The sequence below is a fragment of the Lemur catta genome, chromosome 8 (genome assembly GCF_020740605.2).
Source record: "Lemur catta isolate mLemCat1 chromosome 8, mLemCat1.pri, whole genome shotgun sequence".
Taxonomy (NCBI): domain Eukaryota; kingdom Metazoa; phylum Chordata; class Mammalia; order Primates; family Lemuridae; genus Lemur; species Lemur catta.
In genome coordinates, this window is record NC_059135.1 from 41,705,388 (window position 1) to 41,729,162 (window position 23,775).

General features: G+C 32.8%; 1 protein-coding gene across 1 annotated transcript in view; it reads left to right on the forward strand.

Moving 5' to 3' along the window:
- The window catches only part of CALCRL (calcitonin receptor like receptor), a 103,235-nt gene that overhangs the window by 68,704 nt on the left and 10,756 nt on the right, over positions 1-23,775 (forward strand). The window contains exons 9-13 of the mRNA XM_045559031.1: positions 1,127-1,218; positions 17,632-17,758; positions 20,386-20,539; positions 21,769-21,829; positions 21,911-21,977. Coding sequence (XP_045414987.1) covers positions 1,127-1,218; positions 17,632-17,758; positions 20,386-20,539; positions 21,769-21,829; positions 21,911-21,977 — 501 coding nt within the window. The remainder of the gene's footprint in view (positions 1-1,126; positions 1,219-17,631; positions 17,759-20,385; positions 20,540-21,768; positions 21,830-21,910; positions 21,978-23,775) is intronic.

Below are 23,775 nucleotides of genomic sequence, written 5' to 3' on the forward strand. Positions count from 1 at the left end.
ATTTGTAGTGGAATTTCTAGAATTACCTCTGAATCTGTGCTCAAGTAAACAGGATAAACCCAGCAGGGTTTAAACAGCCCAATCTGGTCCCTCAGACAGAGGACTTTCATTCTGACTGACTGTTAGGTCTCTTGCGTTGACGTTCCCATTTTTAAAGCCACATATTCAAGTCAACGTTAATCACAGTTTGTCCCAATAATAAGGCTTTGATAGAAAATGCTTGCATATTTTACATGTGTGTATTCAGAGGCAGTTTGTCACAGTGATTAAAGCTGTGAAGCCTGATATCTGACTTCCTGTTTCTGCCCCTTCCTAGCTGTGTGACCTTGCACAAGCCATTTAACATCTCTCTGCCTCAGTCGCCTCACATGTACGATGAAAGTAAGAATAGATTACACCCTCATGGTTTTCACAGGGATTGACCTAACACAAGAAAAATACTTAGAAGATTCGCACATAGTAAGCACTTGATAACTTCGAGCTATCGTTATATTTATAAACCATATATTCTATGCTTACTCAGAGAAGGGTTTGAAGAGAATTATAAAAATACACAATAAAATGGTAGAGTACAAATAAACAGAATGCAGATTAATAAAAATAAAAGAGAAAAAGTCAAAACCAGTAGAAGGAAGACATTTGTACAGATCATAGGAACTTATAAGTTATTGTATTGAGATTTGTATCTGAGATTCAAATTTGCCAAAGGAAAAAGAGAAACCCAGTGGGGAAAGAAAACCTTCCATGGTATTTAAGTCTGAGGAAATTATTCATCAAGTAGCATTTGATTTACGGTACATAAAATATAAAATGCTAGTGTCATATATTTTACAACCTAGATCAATGAAAGTATTAATTCATGGATTTAAAATTTGACTTCTAAACAAAAGAGTATACAATTTGTAAATTTTGATGTGACTTGATAAATTTCCATACATATTTTTCATTCCAGATGTTTTCAAATATTTATTTGTTTGCAAGCTAATTGTTTTAAGGCCAGGCTATCAGATCACATGTTTTTAAAAATAAAATGTATTCCATTGTATTTGAGCTTTTACACATGTAGGATTATAGATACTCATAGTATTGATATAAGTCTAATTTTCTTTATTTGTACAAATTATAGACTGCACTGAATTTGTTTTACCTGACTATAATTGGACATGGATTATCTATTGCATCACTGCTTATCTCACTTGGCATTTTCTTTTATTTCAAGTAAGTATATAAAAATATTTTTAAAATTTACCAGTTGTCTTTGGTAAATGCAGTGTCATGTGTATGTTTATGTTATGTGCCAACAAAATATATGAAATATACATGATTTATAATATACATACTTAAAATAAATTGAAATAAGTTGATCTTAGCTTTATAAAATATGTACAGGAGATTGATGAAACATCTTTTTTTTTTTTTTTTGAGACAGAGTCTCACTCTGTTGCCCGGGCTAGAGTGAGTGCTGTGGTGTCAGCCTAGCTCACAGCAACCTCAAACTCCTGGGCTTAAGCAATCCTACTGCCTCAGCCTCCCGAGTAGCGGGGACTACAAGCATGCGCCACCATGCCCGGCTAATTTTTTCTACATATAGTTTTAGTTGGCCAGATAATTTCTATTTTTAGTAGAGATGGGGTCTTGCTCTTGCTCAGGCTGGTCTTGAACTCCTGATCTCGAGCTATCCACCCGCCTCGGCCTCCCAGAGTGCTAGGATTACAGGTGTGAGCCACTGCGCCTGGCCTGATGAAACATCTTAACTCCAATTTTACAAAAACTAGTGGGCATATAAGAACAAAGTCATATAATGAGAAAGGAGCCCAAACCAATCTATAAACCTAACTGTATTTGTTTCAGGAACTGTCAAATATAAGCCTTCTGAATTGAATGTTCAATATTTTGATCAAATTTAATATCAGTATACAAGTGCATTATAGGAACTGGAGTTTTTGGCAAATAATAGCAATGGCATTTAATATATATTATTGAAAATATAATCTAAATATATTATGGTTAGGTTATTTTTCCTTGTCATTAAAAAGGTTAAATTATACTTTCAATTTTACTTGAAACTCACTTCTTTTGGGGGAGGAGGAGTCAGCTCCAATTTCTTGAATCAACCAATCAACAAGTGATTTTTAATTTATAGAAAGGTAAATTCCTAATCATGCATTATTTTATGCCTCAACATGATTTTCAGAATTTTGATCACCAACAATAACTATAGAATGCAGTGTGACAAGAGTAAGTAGCTAAATTTCATTGAATCTTCATCACCATTGTTGTTGTCTTCTTCATAAGCATCAACAGTCATCTTGGGTATTAGCAGCTACAGAACTATCTAGAGTAGCAGCACATACAAATAAGCCAAATCTGGAAATTATCAGATAGTTGGATTTTCAGTCCATATATAACTTGAGCACAAGCTTTAGCCCATTGTCCATTAAATATTCAGAATATACAGAATAATAAACCAACCAATCAACCATTATCTCTCATGGGCTCAAAATCATGAGATCTAAAGATTGCATCAGAATTGCCATTTTTGAAAATCTGCCCTTCTTAAGAATCAACATCAGTTATTTCTTTATTTTTATTTTTTTTATTTTTTATTTTTGAAATCCACAAGGATACTTTTTAATGGCATTTTGTTTTATGACATTATCTGGCCACCATTAGATGATAAAAAAAAAATAAACACTCTAAATAAAGCAAATTAAATATTTGTTTACAGGTTTAAATGTGATATTTTCTTTTGTAAACTGTGTACAAATGTATTTAAATTAGTTGGAAAGAGTTTTTATCCTAAAATATGGAAAATATTTCTTGAAGAATTAAATATACTATACTACATTTTACAACAAGCTACCAAGTGTTTCTTGCTCACAACTAACTGCCAGTTCTCAGTCACTGCCTTGATAATTAGTATGTCACATCAGTTGCTTATGGACAGCTTATTAAAACTTCATGCCTTTCTCTTGAATACACTATTAGATCACACAAGATTTTTTAAATAACTGCTATATTTGGAGTAGGTAAATTTCATTATGATTTCTAATAGATTAAAAATATCTGTTCTAAAGAATGGAAAATAAGCCATTTCCCAAAGAGATAATTTTTAAACGCTATCCTCAGATCCAAAGTGATATGTTATTTATGCCAACTGATGAAGTTGTTGATGCTAACTTATTGGAAAAATATGACAATAAAACTGGGTTAATATTTAAGTTAGTGAACTTAAAGACACAAAATGAAATTAAAATTACAAATTCTCATTCAGCATAAGATAACCAAACAGTTTAAGAAACAGTTCATGTTTTTCTCTATTCCTATAAACAAAATATTTACAATTTAAAAATACAAGATGTCTAAATTTGAAGGTATGGCCTCCTGACTCTTATAGCTGATGCATTAAAATTATAAAACCGAGCCACCACAGTTAGATGAGGCTGAGGCAGGAAGACCCCTTGAGCCCAGGGGTTGGAGGCTGCAATAAACTATGATTGTGCCACTGCACTCCAGCCTGGGCAGCAGAACGAGACCCCATCTCTTTAAAATAAATTATAAAACTAGTTGCCCTAACATCTATGCAGTACTTTAGAACTCATATTTTTAGTTCATGAAAATTGTGTATCTATTACACACACACAGAATTAACTTAAATGTAATTAACATTGACTAACTTTTTTTAAATGTGAAGACCCTTATGACTATGACTGAGTATAAAGTAGATTAGCCTCTACCCTAAGGGCATAAATTATAAATTATAAGGGTTTGAAGACTATCTTACAAATCTTCTTGGAAAAAAAAGTGACATGGTTAAATATTTTTAACCTCAGGAAATAGAATGAAAACCCTAGTTTAAAACAAACTATAGTCTTCAAAAAGAAGATCTGTGCATAAATTTACAATATTTTTTAAAAATAGAAAACAATATAAACATGTTACCAATTTTTAAATAAATAAAAGATATAAATATACCAATAATCCTAACATCTTATCAAGCAATTTCTAATATTTTTCCAGTTTTATTTCATATTCATTTGTTTCTACAGTTTTAACTGTAGTATATAAATTATCTTAACTATTTTCATAATAGTGTAATTTATATGTTACTAGTTTTTAAAACAACCATTTAAGCAGCTAAATAATATTATATTTAGTAGGTTTATAAAAGCTCATTAAATAATTTCTCTATTTTTGAGCATTAACATTGCTTCCATTTTTTTTCTATTAATAAAAAACACTGCAATGGACATTTTCAAAGATAACTTTTCCCAATTTTGTACTATTTTTTTTAGGCTACATACCTCAAGTCTTGGGATTTCTTGGTTAAAGGGTATATATCTTTTTATGGCTCTTGAAACACATCATCTCAAAAGTATCTCAGAATCAACATGTTCAAAACAAAGTCTTAACGTCCACTCCCTCCTAACTCAAAGTTGGTTTTCTTTCAGAGAGACCCATCTTTACAGGTGGCACTGCCCAAAATCCAGTTGTACTAGCCAGAAATTCAGGAGCAATCTGTGATTCCTTTTTCTCCTTTTCCCTCCCTCATTCTTGCCTCATGCCCTATGGACTTAACCTTTTGAAATCCCTTCCATATTTGCTGCATCTCTATTGCCATCAACAGCAGTCTTGCTCTATCTAGACTTAACAAATTCACTTTCTGTCTTTATTCAATTTGAAACAATGTAGCCAGAATAATATTTCAAAGACTTAGATCAAATATAGATCTGATTTTATCATTCTTTGCTTTAAAATTTTTAGACAGCCTATGTCTAAATATGAATTACAATTCATATAAAATCAAAATCATTGTCATACCCTACGTGTTCTCTTTGCCTCCTCCCTAGCCTAGTTAAATGTACTGATTTTTCAGATCTAAATTTTAGCATAGTTTCCTTAGTGAAATATTCCTGAATTGCTTACTGTAACATTTCTGAAACTCCAATTAAAGACAGTAGACATGGGTAAAATTTTAATTACCATTTGGAAGACCACCATCTCTGCAAATTAAAAACAGATACAGCTGAGACCCATCAGATTAAATGGTCTCTTTTTATATTGCATGTCATAAGGCAAAATCTCTAAGCCCATTAAATTTTTGAAAGAGATAAAGTTAAGAATAGCTTATATTGCATGCCAAAACCAGTAGTCAGAAAGAAAACAATAGTCTCCTAGAATTCCAAGTCATATGGTCCCAAACAAGTTTGAATTTAGCAAAGTAACTCCTGAACTAAGTCCATAAAGTCAAATGCAAAATTAACAAAGCTTCTTCATGTAAAAGAGCCTAAGATTTAATGGAACAAATGCTCACTTGTGAACTAATGAGGCAATAGTGGGGCTGCCAAGTGAAAACAATGTTGCAAGCCAGACTACACCAATAAGTGTATAGTATTTGATTCTAAACCTCTAATCAGACCACTTACTCACCTGGTTCACTATGTAAAGGAAAATAGGATGTCCTAAGAACTGGCTTATCAGGATGGTGAAGAAATTGAAGAGTACAGTATCAGCTGATCAGGGTGTCAAGATGCCAAGGATATTAAGACAGGAAAAAACAAAATATAGGGGGCACAATATATGACTTGAAGAAATCAAATGACTAGAATTGGGAATAGTTTGCATAATAAGGAGAGAAAAAAATATTTAACTCAATTAAGAAAATAACAGTTAAACAAGATGTAATGAACCACTAATTGACCTTCCTGTCACTTTCAGAAATTAGATGTCAACTTATTGGAAATGTTGAAATGAGTGATTCCTATATTGGGTTCATAGCTGGACCTGAAGATCTCTAATGCTCCTTCCAAGCTCAAGAGTTAATGATTAAAGCAGTAGTTTAGTAAAAAGGATTATAATGAAAGTTATTTTTTTAATCAAAATACATAATCTCAATATCAGGGAAGTTAGTATTTGTTAAAGTATTCTATAAGCTAAAAGTAATCTACACAGATCAGTTAAATGTATTATTGATTAGAAATTGAAATAAATCATGTTCAATATAATTATATTTATATTAATGTATGTTTTATTAAAAAATACTATTCAATTGATATTCACAGGTAATTTTAAATTTCAATTGAAGCACTAAAACTGAGAACCTCAGAATTAGTTTACTTCATCTATGAAAAAATTCTTTTTTAAAACTAAAATTATGTGTGTACATACTAATTAGCTTTAAAGATGCAATCTATAGACACAGTACTCATTCCAAAAGAGATGCCAGAAATTTTGTTTTCCCAAATATGGTTCTCACTTTTTTTTTTTAAAAAAAAAAAAGACAAGTTTTTTTTAAAAAATAAAGATCACTGTATACAATAAATACATGTATTTGTTATTAAGATTTGCTAAAATCTCCATGGTTAAAAAAAGATGTACAGCATGCTACATAGACAAAACCTTTTTAAAGCAAATAAGTATCTTGCCAACATAAGAAATTTGGTTCTTGGCCTCTACAGAAAATTAGAAATAAAGTTGTCAACTCATTCCTTGGTTATATCTAAAGTTTATACGAAAAGTACAATTAACTATTTATTCTCTCTAGTGAACTAAAAGAAAAAAACATATTTCAATGGTGAGTTAGTATGACAGGTAAACACTTGAATTCAGGTGCAATATAGTTTTAATGGATAGTGAAAGACAGTGATTAAAACGTGGGATATATTCAAATCTTGTCATCACCATTTACTAATAGTTAGGATTTAGCCAGATTCTGCTTTTAAATAAGGCTCAGTTTTGTTTTTGGTTTTTTTTTTTTTATAATGGGCTGTGCTTTTTTACAAATACTGGGCAAAGTAGACTCACACAGTACCTGGCACTTATGAACCTCTCAATAAATGGTAAGAGCTACTAATTTTGTCATATCAGTCATATAGGCAAATAGACTGCACTTATGTAGTTATCCAACATTACCCTTACATAATAGTAATACAAGGTAAAAAACAAGTGTTATCATGGAGCCAATAAGGAGCTTTGGGAACACAGAGGAAGGAAAGACTCATTCTGACTCAGAATCAGAAGTTTCCTGAGGTTATACTCTCATTGAAACAAATTCTTCAATGATGGGTAGAATTTCAACGGGTAGAGATTGTAAACCTTAAGCAATGCAGACATTATTTAGTTGAATACCTAATTTTACGTATTTTCTAATTAATTAGCTAACTTCTTCAGGGTTCCTCCCGATCCGTGTTCTATCTGGCTTAGTCATTTTAGCTGACTTTAATCATCTTTAAAAAATGGAGATTTTGAACAGGAAGAAGAAAAGCTACTAATCATTTTCCTTTGTTATTATACATTCTCAGGCCTTACGTAAAACATGAGAAAACAGCATTTTAAATACTTTTTATATGTCTATACATGATTACAGCAGAGTGTGTTCTCTAGACAGGCAGAACTGGTCTCAAATTCCACCTTTGTCACATACTTGCTTAGCCACATGAAGGAAGTTCTTTTGTTTCCCTAATCCTCAATTTTACACCTTCAAAATGCAGATTATATTAGCATCTACATCATATTTGTTATAGGCCTGAGATAACAGCAGTATTATCAGTGAGATGCAGTGTTAAGCAGAATGTCTAGTTCAGAAGATGTTATCTATTATTGGCATTTTTAGCACTCTTATTCATCTATTAAAAGATTGTAATATAGATATTTAGCCCTGGTAGGCATATTATACCAGAAGTGTCAGGTTTTAGTCTGAAATGTTGGTTCTTGGCGTGCCTATGGTCAAAGAATGACCAGACATGCCAAAGTTAGGCAAGCACAAAAATGAGGTTTATTGAGGAGGGAAAGATAGGATTATAGGGCAAGAGCAAGATATAGGTTTACAGAACAAGATACATATGCTACAGATGACGATCAGACCCACTGTCGCATCAAAGGGAGAACAAAAGGAAGGGTGCAAAAAAGGTGCCTGGTTATGATCTGCATCTTGTTTTTAGTGCCCGGATTGGGACCACCCTCGTGGTTCAGAGGTCACCATGGAGCCACTTTGATTGGACAGTTGGGAGTTGCATGACCTGAGTCTGACTACACATCCATGTTGTTCTAGTTCAATTTCCGGACTCCATGGTACCTATGCTGCTTGGCCTGTGGGCTAGAGATTCCTCTGCATTCTTTTGCAGCAGGGATACTGAATTATGATAGGCAGATTCATAGGGTGTTCCCTCTTCCCCCAGGAATGGCAGTACCTCAGGGCAGGATTAGGGTGGGGCAGGACCAAGATTCGGGCAACAGCACCCACTTTCATCCCTAGGAGACCCGGAACCCCTGGTATTTACCTAACAGTAGGATCCTTAAAAACCAAATTAAAGAACATGACTTTTAATTTTAGATATACCACATTTATAAAGAAATTGTCATAATGTTCATGTAGAAAAATAAGTAAACAGTGAATGAATATCTTTTATAAATCAAATAATAATATATAATAATTATTGCAGAAGAACCTATGGTTAAGTAAATCAGTCAAAAGTAATAAGATTTTTTATATGACTACAAGATACCATGTAGCTTACTCTATACTTGAATCCATATTGAAGAAGCTGTGGTCTTTGAATTTAGACACTTCTAATATACACTTTGAAAAACTACTAGAAAAGCCACTATGAGTAATGAAAAGAACATCACTGAGTTAGCTTTGTGAGAGCAGGAATCATCTCTGCTTTGTTTCTTTACACACCCCAGGGCTTGGCATAGGATCTTGCACATAGTAGGTACTCAATAAACTTTTAAGGAATGAAGACATAAACTGGCTTCGAAGCTTACTTCTAGGACTGACTTTACCATGTCTTATCTGTGACCTTCAGCAAGTCACTTGAGTTTGTTTGACCTTTGTTTCTCCATGAACAAAGAAAAGCATTAGACTAAGGCTCTTAAAGTTCTAATCAGTAGAAACATCTGTGTAAAAGAAGGTGGGAGAGTCTCCAGCTAGATCCAAGGAAGACCAGGACCACCTCAGAAAATGCTGACATTAAATGGTTCATGAAGCATGTTCTTACAGAGTCAGGGACAACAGAAATTATTAGCTTTATTTCAAGTAACCTGAAAATAATTCCCAGAGGAGATGATGTTTTACATAAAATCATTGTGTATAAAAATATCTATCAGCATATACTTTCTACTTCTTAACCCAGTTCCTCATTCAGCAGTCATCCTTGCTTAGTCTTTGGTATAAGAAACTTCCCCCCACCCACCCCAGCCCTTTGGTAATTGGGGGTCACTGATCGACCCTGACAAAAACCAAGAACCATACAAAAAGTTGATTTAGGGTACTGTTTGTTATTTTTTATTTACAGAGAGATAAGTTTACTACCCATCCATGCTTTAAATTAGAAACAGAGAACATGAAACACTACTCACCAGATATACTTCAGTTTTATATTAGAGCCAATTAAAGGAAGTAGAGCAGGGGATAAAAAGAAAATGAACAGAAAGGGAGGGTAAAAGAGAAAGAGACATGACTTTGGGGTTTGCCAAGCCCTGAGAGGCAATGACTTACTCATAATGATCCTTGGAAAAACAAAGCAGAACGCTTTAGATAAAAAAAAAAATAAAATAAATGAACTTTACTGGAATTAGTTACAAATTATATTTTAATTACTGTTTAAAGTCTGAGAGCATAGCAAACTTTGCTCTTACTTTCAACCCAGACAAAAGCCTCCATCTTCTTGCACATAAAAGAGAGCATATAACATTTACCTTACTTGTACAGAAAAAAAAGTGGCTTTTTTTTTGGAAAGAACATCTTTGCTGACATTTTGGACACTGATTCTAAACAGTTAAAAGCCAAGTTGCATATTTGCAATTATATAGACAATGATATCTCTTCTAAATATTTGCCATAGGTCCCAAATAAAATTCAGCAAAAAAAATAAAAGTCTCTCTCCAGTGAGTAGGCCAAAATATTCTCAATTTAACTTATTAAAATAGCCATTCAGTGCTTGTATTTCTGCTTTTCAGAACTAATTACCCAGATTCTTACTTTTTTTTCTTGGATTATATCTGACTATATTTAAACAATATTATGAACTCTCATTTTTAGTTTCTTCATATATGTCTTGAATTAGAGCAAGTATAGTTTTTTCTTTAAGTTACAACTTTTTCCTGAAAACTATGCTTAAATCACTATATGATTTAATCTTTAAATCATATTTAAATGCAACTAATTATAATATTAAAATAGTGAAAGAAATCCTACATTGAAAACTGTAGAGTTTGCTCTACAACTCATTATAATGTACCTGTTTTGGCAACTTTCACTTAAGTAGTTTATTTAAAACCTGGCAACTTTGTACTGTCAGAGGTTTGACAAGGGCTAATTTCAGAAACAGTCGTCTATAGTTTTCCTGTCTACTCAGGACAGGAAAGTTTTCCGTCTATTCAGGTTTTCCTGAATAGTATACCTGCCACTGCCTACCCAGCATCATTCTTGCTCTCTTAACACTTATGGTACAGTCATTCCTTGTAAATTTGTTATGCACTGTGGTCCTTAATATCTTATTCTGTGGTATGTATTTCAGGCTTCCTCCAGCTTAACATTGGATATTGTTTATTTAACTATAGCTTTTACGTTTTATTAGACCCTGCTCACTGACTCTACCACCGAGTTAATGAATTTTAACAAATGCACTAAAAATTCCATCCCCCTCACACTGAATGTTGTAAGAGCTGAAAAATATAAGTCTTCCTTGGAAAACTTTTAGAATATGTCCACTGTAATTATATAATGAAATAATTGCATTTCCACATTAGAGTATCAGATTTGAATAAGGCCAGAGTAGCACAAGAAGCAATAGATTTGCTTTAACAAAAACCAGTTGTTCTATAAGATCATCACTATTACTGGCTTATGAAGGAGAGTGCCAGGTATGGAAATATAAATACACTAATTAAATTAGAGAATTTGGTCTTATTTTAAATAACATGTATATTTAAAGTTATAAATCCATGTTAAAAATCACATATTTCTATTCATGTTGATTTTTTTAAAAATATGCAACTTTTTATGAGTACAATTCATCTTTTTACTTGAGAAAATTAAAATATAAGTGCGATTTAAGCATTCCTAAATTTTCATGGGAACAGAATGACAACAAATCATTTTACCAAAGCTGAGGATCCATTGCGTGGTGTAAAAATTATATAGTTATTTGAATAGATTACAACTTTGTCATTTGAAATGGAGAATAAAAATAACTGACATTTTTCTCCCAAAAGTCATAATATATTTTGCAACTTGGTTTTCCACTCTTGCAGACATAGTTTATTTTCCTAACCATATCCACAGATATGACTACGTATGAGGAGAAAGTCAAAGTAAACCCTCAAAACTGTAGCATCCTTTTAGTTTAGGAAAAACAAAAATCAGGAATTACTGGATATTATGCTGCTAACATTTGCTGATGGAACATTAAGATGTCAAAAACTGAAAAGTTTTTAAATTGAAGAAATGGGGATAAGAAATATAAAGAACAAAATAAATAATTTTCTATTAATTGACCAAAAAAAGCCCAAAATGCAACAAAAAGAGTATGAGCTTCAGAATCAAAACTTCATTTGTAAACTTTGCTGTTTGACTTTCATTTTCTTTATCTGTAGAATGGAATAAAACAATATACTTTTGCCTTAACTCAGTCACATTGTCTGTTTTTCTTGCACCTCAAAAAGTTTAAGCTCAGGACTTTGACTCAGGGTATCTTTGCTTGGAATACTTTTCTCCTCTAACTTCTCTTGTTTCTGTTCTATCTTGAGTATTCCCTTCCCCCTGGTCACAGTCTTTTTATTTTTATATCCCTTAATCCTGTTTTAATTTCTAAAAAGCACATAACCACTATCCAGAATTACATTATTTCATTTATGTGCCTACTTACTGTCCACTATAATATAAGTGACATGAGATTAGGGTCCCTTTTTGTATTATTCACAACTGTTTCCCCAGTATCCTGTACAGTGCCCAACCCTCCAGGGAAAGGGCGCACGGCAGGAGGCCGGGCGGGGAGCCAGGGAAGCCCCAGGCACCTACAGCTGTGCCCCATCGTCACATCACCGCCCGACTCCAGCCTCCATCAGATCAGCGGGGGCGTAAGACCCTCGTAGGAGCACGAGCCCGCTGCAAACTGTGCGGGCGAGGGATCCACGTTGCGCGGATCCCCCTGAAAAGCCAATGTCTGGTGATCCCAGGTCCAGCTGCGGTGGCGACACGCCTCCCTCCTCCATCCCCCTTGTCCGTGGAAAAACTGTCTTCCACGAAACTGGTCCCTGGTGTCAAAAATGTTGGGGACTGCTGCATTACTATACATTAATAAGCAGTAAGTGAGCAAATGAATAAGGTTGACAAAAGCCTTATTGCTTCCTTAAAAACTTAAACATTCCAATTCAACAGATTACATAATAACAGTATGACCTTGAGAAACTTACTTCGATTTTATTAAAGAACAATGATACTCAAGAATTTGTTGTATTTAAAGATAACGACTTTAAAGTGCTTATCTCCATGCCTGGGATAGTGTAAGGGCTCCAAATATGGTGGCTGCTATTAGTATAAATTTTACCGCTAAAAAGGTGTGTGTGTGTGTGTGTGTGTGTGTGTGTGTGTGTGTTTGGAGTCCAAGAATCACAAGGGTTCAGAAACCTTTCTTCTCTTGGTTTCCTGCCGATTAGGAAACTAGGAAGAGCCGTCATATCACAGCAGTTCACAAATGGGAGGAAATCAGTTGACAACACAAAATGACAATGAATGTTCCGTAGGCAGCCCAGTACTCGTATATTACATTAAATAAGCAGCGCCCACAGGCAAAGGCAAGGGGAGGAGGGAGCAGGATGGAGGATCATTTTTCCTCCAGAGAGACTTTCCAATTCGAATGATTGAAAGTTCTTTCTACAGGGTGTCCCCAAAGTTGCCATACATACGGAAATTGGCAAATTGTAACTAAATGTACCTTTATTTACAAAATATCCATCACAAAATTATATAAAATTTTTCTTTTGTATAGAGACTTTTGGGACACCCTGTAATCTGGCCAAATGGGTCACCAGCAGCCTCTACAAGAGTGCTATTGATAGAGGTTATGTCTACTTTTTGTCATATATAATCAGGTGATTCCATCAACTTAAGTATCCATGCAGTGGACAAAAGATAGTCATACTTCTTATTCTTTTGAGACATTTGTTGTTTTCTGCCTGTTGCTTCTGGCAGTATTTAGATTGACATGAGCTTTCCTTTCGTATACATGGCTAGTGTTTTCTTGGGAAAAGATCTGAATATTTGTGAATTAAATTAGATAAAAGTGAATAAGAAAGTATAATGACACTTTGTAGACTGGGCTTTTATTATATTGCATGCATTTTCTCCTTTCGTGATTCATTTTGCTCATGATTAGTATTAAGAAAAGTAGTTTGGAAATTTTTAGCTCATGTCAAAGCAAATGAAACCAAAGGCAAGGCTATTGTCCATGCCAGTGGCAGAACTTTGAAGATAGAGCAGCTTAATATTTGGGGTCAGCATAATAGTGAACTTGGTAATTTGGTAACAACAATAGGAAGGATGAAATTCCTTGAGAAGATAATTTAAGTTGTTCTGTGTCTTGCTCTTCGTCATGTGTAAATTAGCATTCTAATACTAAATTATTCTATTTTGTAAGAAAAAGATGATATTTCTTTACTGTTTCTTTGAGTTACTTAAAACATACTTAATATAGAGGCAGTTTTACATTACTGAGATGGACCTTGGTGCTATTTAATTATTTGTGGCAGAAAATCATTAGAGTACTGTTTAAAATCAGCCATTTGATAATTATGTTTAAAAAATAACAGCTAACTTAATATTGAGTGTTCATCATGGGTTAGATGTTATGCTGAGCACTTAAAATGATATATCTCATTTAACCTTCAAGACAAGCCCATGAAGTACAATTGTTATCCCTAAAATACAGATGAAGAAACTGAAGATTAGAGATCTTAAATAACTTGACCAAAGTCATACCATCATATGTAGCAGAGTTTAGATTCACGCTCTGAACTATGTATGCTGACTTGACGCTACCTGCTTCTAATTGTTCAAAAAGAGAATTGAAAAGACATGGTGTCCTTACATACAAAATGCAATGATTTGTTGACACACTTGCACCAACTGCCTCCATAACTCTGCTTGCCAAAATTGCATACTGAAATGGTGTTCTAAAGTAATTATATGTAAATAATATAAAGTGGAAACAATCCAGACCCACAAACCACATTTTCTGTTCTGTGGTTATGCTAGGATAGAAAGGGATATTACAAAATTCAAAGAAAGCAGAGAATTTTTGTAAACTTTTCCTAAGCCTATAAAATAATTGATTTTAATATTTAGAATAAAATAAGAACATTTAAGAATCTGGAGTAGGTAAAATTGATTTCAGGTTAAAATTTGAAAAAATACATAAATATTTAGGGTTTTATTTAAACAAACCATTTGTTTACCCATTACATTTGGTTTTCATTTACAAGTTGATTTTATTTGTACCAAGCCACTTACATGTGTTAATGAATATGTTTATAAGAAAACAATATGCATCACTAGAAAAATCTGAACCATTTTTACCTCTAGGCATTGATAGAAATCATATGTCAGATAGCGTCTGCCTGCATTTGTTTAATTTGCACAGTGCCTGGAGGCAGAAATGGAAGAAACTAAAGCAAAAGATTAATACTTTAGACAGTAGGACATATTTACACAACCCAAAATGAAATGCTTTGGCAATGGTCCAGTTTATTACAATTTGGACAGCTAACCTGGATATCAGTGTTTCCAAAGCAGAAGTCTTTGGTTTGAGTTACATAGGGTAAATTATCTAGGTTGACCATATTTTTTGGATTATTTTTTTAAACACTCAAAATAAGCCTGTATGTCCTTGTAATGGAATAACTTAGTGCATCTTCTTAAGTATTTTTGTTTTGATATTAAATATTAAGTTCAAGTGAATTTCATTCTATTATTATTTCAAAACTTTGCCCATATTGACATTAAGTCTAAAAAAGGGAAATGCCGTATAACCTTTTATCACATAGTAACAGAATAGAAGGCTACATTTTTGTGGCTGTACTCACAATAATCACATTTTTAGAACAGAATATATACCAGCAACTCATTTTTAAGTACTTCCCTTTCAAGACAGATTGAGGTGGGAGCAGGGTCATGAGAAAACAGGGAATTCTGAGAGGAACAGAAATACAAACGACCATGGAAGTTCATTTAAGTGTACACAAAGAAAATTAATTTTTTTTCAACTAACTACAGTTAGCATTTTATTTTACTACCTCCAATCTTTTCACATGTAAACATTATTAATATAAAGTTATAATTATAATATAAATGTTTGTATTATGTTCCTAGCTCCTATATTTCAGCTCTTACTTCTATCATACATTACTATTTTTGAAAGTCTTCTTTAATGTTTGTCTTCCTTGATTCCAATGTACTCCTTACAAATATATCACATTTGCTATCTAAGCAAACATTCCCAGTCTTTTGGTCATAATTTGAAAACTATGAATTCTTATTGTTTATATATATATATATATGTATGTCTTAACCAACGGACTTAGATAAAAGTGTGATCAGCAGAAAAGAGCAAAATTGTCCAGTTAAGAAAAACACATTTTTTTTCCTGTGATGGCAGTTAAGTTACTTAAATTCTGTTACTAAAAAAAGTGCATATTTGCATGGGAAAGCAATTCCTCCCTAAACAATACTTGGCACTCCATCGATACAGGGTAAGCCCAAAGCAGGCATTCTAAAATAAGACCATGTGGACAAATTTTATATGTTCATAACTTTCCTCATAGAAGACTGACAAATTACAGAAATAAGCCATATATAATATAACTGATTTACAAAGAATATTCTTTACTAGACCTTTTTTCATATGCATCAATTCTCTTCACGGTCAGTGAACACAAAGTAATCATGTTGCTGCTATGGCATTTTACCAAAAATAGGGCTGTCCTTCTCTTGATGTTGAATTTCCTCAAATAATAACAGGAATCCTGCCACTTCTTTGTTTAAAACTTTCAAAGATTCTTTTTTCTCCATAAAATATCATCAGTACTCTGTAGATAAGGCTTGATTCCTACCTGCCTCTCATTCCTCCTATATACAGCGAAGTCAAGTCAAAGTGAACAACTCCTTAATGTGAAAATACTAGCTCTTCTCATTTGTTTCTGTTTTGATGGATTCCAGCCAGATTTCATGTACTTGTTGGTACATGACTGTCTTACTCACCCTTAACAATCATTCCAAGAGTCATCTTGTCCATGAAGCCTTTCATGGAAGTCTCCCCTAATAACACACACCTTTGTACAAGGCATGTACTGACAATCCATATTGATTTGCATTGAATTAACTTTTAGGTTTCGTAAAATACTAGAGCATATGTAGAATTACAGACCTATAGCTGGAAAAAATTTCAGATTCAATATAGCCCAAAGTTTACATTTTTAAATATAGGAAACTTTGGCATCACATCTTAATTCTAATATTCTAGGCACACAGTCTATTTACAATAAGAGGATAGAGTGATAAAATTAAGTAAAAGTCTTTTTAAAGTTTCCAAAGTAGATATCTTTGGTTTGAATTATATGCAGTGGGTTATATAGGTTGACTGTATCAACTGCATAATTTTATAAAACGTACAAAATGAGATTTTATGTCTCTGTAATGGAATGATTCCTCGTGTCTTCCTACATATATGTTTGGACTTGACATTAAGTATTCAGCTTTAAGTAGATTGTATTCTATTATTTTAAAACTTTATCCATAATAAGCCTTTGAGTAAATGCTTGACAAAGAAAGTAGTGCTTGAGCATGGTCAAGGCAGTCATACGGACAGTCACGCTAGAGTGGATGTGAATTCAGTCGGAAGAGCTGCATCACTTATCATCAATGACACCAATTCCTGAAATCTACTTCTCTATGAACTCCACACAACCAATTCTTCTCTTTTGTTTTATACAATAGGAACTCTATTAAGTTGTCACCATTTTATATCTTATGTACAGCTGGGCCAATTAGAACAATTCACTAAAGCTGAACAGATCTCATTGGTTGCTACATCTATATGTTTATCATTCATCTATTCTAAATACAGGCTATCTTTCTCAGAGTTGGCCTACATAATCACCACCACCACAACAAAACACACAGGGTATCTTACAGAACAAGCTATACTTTGTAATAAAAAGAATATTATCCATGTGAGAATCTGACGGGCAAAAAGTGTTCAAATTAATTAGCTGCACAATTTTTTGATCAGCTATCTAATTTCACTAAATCCCAGTGTCTGCATTTACATAATGAATTAAAATATTAATCATGTTCAGAAATCATCAGAAAAAAACTATGTGAAGGCCTTGAATAGGCAAATTTCTCATCCCTATGTATGTCTACCTCTACTAAAGCAATCCATTTGTCTTTAGGTTTTAAGAAATTATAGGTTTTCCCTAATTAATATTTTATAATGAGTGAATCTTGGTGAGAAAAAATAATTTTTCCAAAATTAGAGCAGCTGTTATGAATTGGGAATCTATCTTATTTGAATGATGATTAATAAAAAGCATTTTATGATGTCAACACACTTTGTTTTTCTTGCCTTTTAGGAGCCTAAGTTGCCAAAGGATTACCTTGCACAAGAATCTGTTCTTCTCCTTCGTTTGTAACTCTGTTGTAACAATCATTCACTTCACTGCCGTGGCCAACAACCAAGCCTTAGTAGCCACAAATCCTGTAAGTAAAACAGATTATGTCTTAGGTTCGAGGGGCTAGTGGGTAAAGGAAGGGGGTGCTGATATGCTGGTATACGTATTATATAAGTTTGTAGTTAAGTGCACATATATTTTCAGGTCTGACACAGAGAGAGTATATGTAGATATATTCCAATCTAGAAAGCTAAATATTTCTCAAATTCCCCCAAAATATAAAGAGTAAACATCAAAAAGAGTAATACATTTCTTTACTTCAATTATTTATATGTGTTACACATATCTTCACCTCATTTTATGGCTGTAGAGTCCTGCTGCTAATGGGACATAAACATCAGTTTATGACTACATAACATTTAATCAATCCAATGAAAAAATCAAAGCAATTAACTGTACAGTTAGAAAAAAACAGTATATAAAAATGGTAAATTTAAATTAAATTGTATTTTTGGTATCAGGCCTGACTTTAAAAAGTCGATAAAACCAGGAAAGGAATGGATTATAAATCTATACATGACGGTAAACTTCACAGTTTGAAATTTTAAAAAGAGCTACAAAGTTCACAATTTCAATAAACATTTATAAATTGTTTCCTTACATGCCGTATTTTAAAACAATTTAAAATTTATCAAATGTATGTATTTTGTGCAAGTTACATGCATATGTAAATGTTTAAATTAAAATATCTGCATACATATACATACACTCAAATTTTTTAAATCATCTACTTTCATAATCTTTATAGTATATATACAACAGTTTTTTATATGGATGTGTGTGTGTGTGTATAAAGTGTTTTTTTTCCCAAGAATAAGTTATCTAGTAACTGAAATCAGGAAAGGGAAGGAATTTTCACCCAATGGGTCAATAAACAACACTCTCATCTGTGTTTTATGTGTGTTTTTAGGGGAATTTCCAAAATTCTAAAATTCCCTGCATTGTTTGCACATGTGCATCCGGATTGCTTAATCTTGTATATGTTCCACTCCAAAGTCACTAGGTTAGGAAACACACTGGGGTATAATTAGCAATATAAAAAAACTAGCCAATGGCCTGCCATTTTAGAATAAATTTCTCTAAGACACAACAATTCAGAGTTTGTTTATAAAGTTGCAGAGCAAGAAATTCTAAATCTCATATTTATATACCAGGACATGTTTAATACACAAATTATAGATTGCAATGTAGTTATTTTGGAAAAATTATTGTTTGTTTATATCACCAATATCCTGCATAGAAATATTTTTTCTGAAGCATGCTTTATATTGTTTTTATCATAATAGTCTATAGATTAATTTTTAAATGAAATCAAGAATTAGAAACCTGATTAAATATAAATATCTAAAAATAATATATATAATTTGAAGCTGAAATTTATTATTTCTATTTATATATACACATATGGTTTAATAATTCATTTTTACCTTTGGGAGAACTTTAATGTGTTGCACATAAAGGCACATCATTTAAAAATTAATATCATGCATTCTGCAGATGCATTTAATGAAGGATAGGTTTTACAAATATCCTTTGGTCAGGAAGCAGTGTGTATAGTAGTGAAAACAACATTGGAATTATAAGAATTATGTTCAGGATGTAGCTTTGATTAATGTGTGAATATTAGCAAATCATTTAACTTTTCCAGTAGTGAGCTTTTTACCTATAAAATATATGGCTAGTGATAATGCACAGCTAACAGGATTATTGTAAGATTAAACAAAACAATATATGTAAATATATTTTTAAACTAACTCCTTTGCAAATGTTGTTATTACTATATTATGATAATCCACTATTTTGCTTTCCAGTACATTGTCTTTCCAACTTTCTTTTTAGTGAAAAAAAAATTATTTCAAAAATAATAATAATTGTGACTAAATATTTACTGAGTTCCAAAGTGGAAATTGGAGCTGATGGGAGTAATTGGCCACGTAATTCTGGAAGGTCTATTCCCCGTGCTAGGGGAGCAAACTACATCTCTTACTCCTTTGTGTTTTCTCATTTGAACCTCCCTCTTCCTGCCTCTTGAAGAGTAGAAGAAAAAGTGGAGACCTCAGGAAAAGAGGAAGGGAAACTATAATTTTTTCTTCTTTTTACTTACATGAAACTTTCAAACCCCATATTTGGTAGGATAACATATGGACTTATTAGATTACTATTTAAAAAGAATTTGCACGGGGAACATGTAGTATGCAAAACTTTCCATAACTTTCTACACTAAAAGATACAGATTCTTAATGATTTGATTTTAAAATTATTAGGATTTTTTTCCAACAGAACACAACAATCAAGGAATTCATGATGACATAATTAAAATAGATGCAAATGGATGTAATTATTAATTGTGTGAAACTTTTATATTTGTAACTTCATAATAATCAAAACACATTGGGAACATATAGATTCTATTAAATGAAGTAGATTTGGAATTTATACCTTTTCTGATAGATATACCATCATAAGTCTGTGGCTACAAACCTTAGAGGCAGCATTAGATGAATATGAAGGATGACATTCTACAAATCTGAATCATTAGTGTATAAGATTTTGTGAAGAGGAAAGAAAATTCCATATTTCCTGAACTAAACTAGATTATTGTCTTACATGTGAATTCTGAAGCAACTAAATATTAACTGCTTCTTTTTCTCACAGGTTAGTTGCAAAGTGTTCCAGTTCATTCATCTTTACCTGATGGGCTGTAATTACTTTTGGATGCTTTGTGAAGGCATTTACCTACACACACTCATCGTGGTGGCCGTGTTTGCAGAGAAGCAACACTTGATGTGGTATTATTTTCTTGGCTGGGGTAAGTGCCATTATACACATCTGCTGATTCAACTGATTAAGAAAGCTTTTGGAAGATGCAAGGCTCCTTTGTAATACAAATATATGTATGATTAATCATTTTTAAATAATATCAGGTGATTAACTTTTGCTTATTGCTTAAGTTGAAATATTTAAAGCAAAGTATCACTGACTCATTGTTTTTAGTAGTCACAAGTCAATTAATATGTCTTTTTTTCTATCTAATATTCCAATGAATAAGTGTATCTTGGCAGAATATGTAGTGATTAAAATAATAGAATTAGAACCATGAGTTAGGGAACTAGTCTTTGCAATGTTCCAAATATTCTTCTTTGTCGTGTATAAAATGAATGTACTGGGCTTAAATAGCTTTGAAGTTCCATTCTAAAAATATTTTTTTTAATTGTCATTTTATAAGAGTAATTGAATCAGTAATTGAATAAAGGCATGCAAAAGATCTGTTTTTTGCACACAATCTCCTGACATGATGTTACTCACAAAGCAAATGGTAATATATTTCTGGCATATTAAAAAAATAACTAGAATAATGCCAAGAGTAAAATGTAGAAAATGAGTTCAACAGGTCTAGTTTCCAGAAACAAAACTAAAATTTCAGTTATCTATCATCTATCCATCTTCAGTCTAGATTGAGAGATATATAGACAGACACACAATCTTTAGTACATTCAGGTTAACTTTATAAAGCATTTCTTCATTTCATATTTGAAAGATATGATTTAGAATGTTTAAAACATGCAAAATTTTTGGTACATAAACCATTTCTTTCTCTTCCTTCTCTTCTTCTTCAGATAATGGCTTACTATTAATCTGTCTCTAGAGTGGAAGTTCTCATCAATCTCAACTTCTTCCCTATTTGATAATCTACCAAATATTAGCCAATTCCTTCTCACAGAAAGTATATGAATGCTAAATTTCTTCTAAGCCTTACAGCTTAGGCAGCACATTTACGAACTTAAGCTCTAGAGTCCACTGATTCAAAATGACTTGTATTAGAAGAAAATGTATACACATGTATACACACAAAACATAAAATATAAATACCTAATAGTTTGTCATAGTTATTGCTTTACTGCGAAGATAACATTTACTTAATAAATATATGGTGGCTAGATTTTTTTACTAGTATCTTTGAGTTTCACATTTCATATTATAGAAGTTCAATCTATACGGAAAGTTTCTATTTATTTTCATTTTATTTGATATTTACAGGATTTCCACTGATTCCCGCTTGTATTCATGCTGTTGCCAGAAGCTTATATTACAATGACAAGTAAGATAATCTCTCCTTATGATTTTTATTGGCACTAAATAAAATGAAAATCTTCAACACAATGTCCCTATTTCCCCCTAGCTGCTGGATCAGTTCTGATACCCATCTCCTCTACATTATCCACGGCCCAATTTGTGCTGCTTTACTGGTACGTATAATACTTAAAAGTCTCCTTTCTTCATCATTGCATCATCATTTCAACTATATTGCCTGAATCACATGGCCTATGATATCCTTTAGGATCCCAGGGGACACACATGACGTGCTCACAGTGTTTAAATGAATAGAGTTTAATGATTTGTGGGCAGGAAAGGCAAAGGAACTAATCCGAAAGGGATGGTGCGGCATCAGGACCAACAGTGGGACGCTGTCATCATGGCTAGACCCAAAGAGAGAACAGAACAGTGTTACTAGAGTTGGATGAGCATTGACAGGAGTCACCTAGTAAGAGTTTTGGCCTTAGGTAGAGGAAAACATCTAGGCCAAAACCGCAGCCTGGCCGGGAAGAAGCAGCAGAAACAAATACTCAAGCTTTTCTCTCTTCCCATGCTCTGATCTATTGGTCCTTCCCATTAGCCAAATACAGCAACTGTGAGAAGGCAAGAAAGCCTGGCTAATGAGGCAGTCAGTCCACAGTCATTAGCCTCCTGGGGCACAAAGCAAAACAGAGAGCGGATCTAGTAAGGGGGCAGGACACACAAGAAAAGCCACCATACCTATGTAAGAATAACATTCCAATAAAGAAAAGGCTTTAATTTAACAAAAGAGATTATTGCTTAAACCATTTTATTATTACAATAATCAGTGCTTAATATGAGTGCACCAATTAATTGGACATGTTTAGTGTGGTTGCAGAGAAACAATAGTCACATTCAATGCTTTTATTACACTATTAGAATGGGGAAATAAATTAATACAAATTAGCATGCTTTCTCTCATACAGTATTACAGTTCATAATGCAATTACAGTGTCTAAGAGTGATACTTCAATTATAGCTGGTGTTAAATTGTATATTAATATTTTAAAAGATGGTATATTTCTCATCTAAAATTCAAAGCTTTCTGACTCTTGTTTTCAGACTCTATTATACAAATATTCTTCTATTATTTTACTATATTTGCTAGCTGCAGTTTAGTATATTGTTGTATTAGAACACTATTCAAGCCATTCTAAAAATATGTCATTGTTAAGCCATTCTCATGAAATTTTTTATGCCCTTTATGAAAATTTTAATATACTTTAATGTAGATTATAGTGAAAATTTCAAAGGCAGAAGTACTTCCTCCTTTTATTCCCTCCACATACTAAGGGCATGTTTGACACACTGTGTTCAAGCTGTACCCTGAAACTGCCTGGCTTTGTGTTCTTTGTATTCAAAAAGCCAGCACTGGATCCTGGCACTGTGACAACTAGCTGTGTGTCTCAAACCAAGATCCGTTTTGTTTTGTTTTTAACTTCTCTATGACTTTGTTTTCTCATCTGTAGTAAAAGAATAATAATATAAACCTCCAGTGTATTATAAGGATTAAATGAGATATTTTCTGCTAAGTGATTAGCACAGTGCCTATAATAGCATAAATTCTCCAAAAACTGGTTTAAAAAAGTTTTTTCACTTGTAATTTCTGTAAGAAACCATGCTTCTGTTCTGAGGAGAGCTCAAAGAAATTAAGATGCATTGTTTGGGCCACCCAGGAGCTTCTAGAACAAATATCAGGCAATATTTCATTACAAAAGATCTGACTGCTCAGAGAGTTATGTGATTCAAACTCCTAAATCAGAGAGGTTCTGGAAGTAAAAGCACCTAGCAAATGCAAACTTTAACACCAGCAAACACGATCCTTGGAAAAGCCTGTGCAGGTCACCTTTGGGAAAGACGAATAGAAGAATTTAAAATTCTTGTTCTATCTTTCTTTAAAATAAATGGAAATATTTACACAAAATTAAG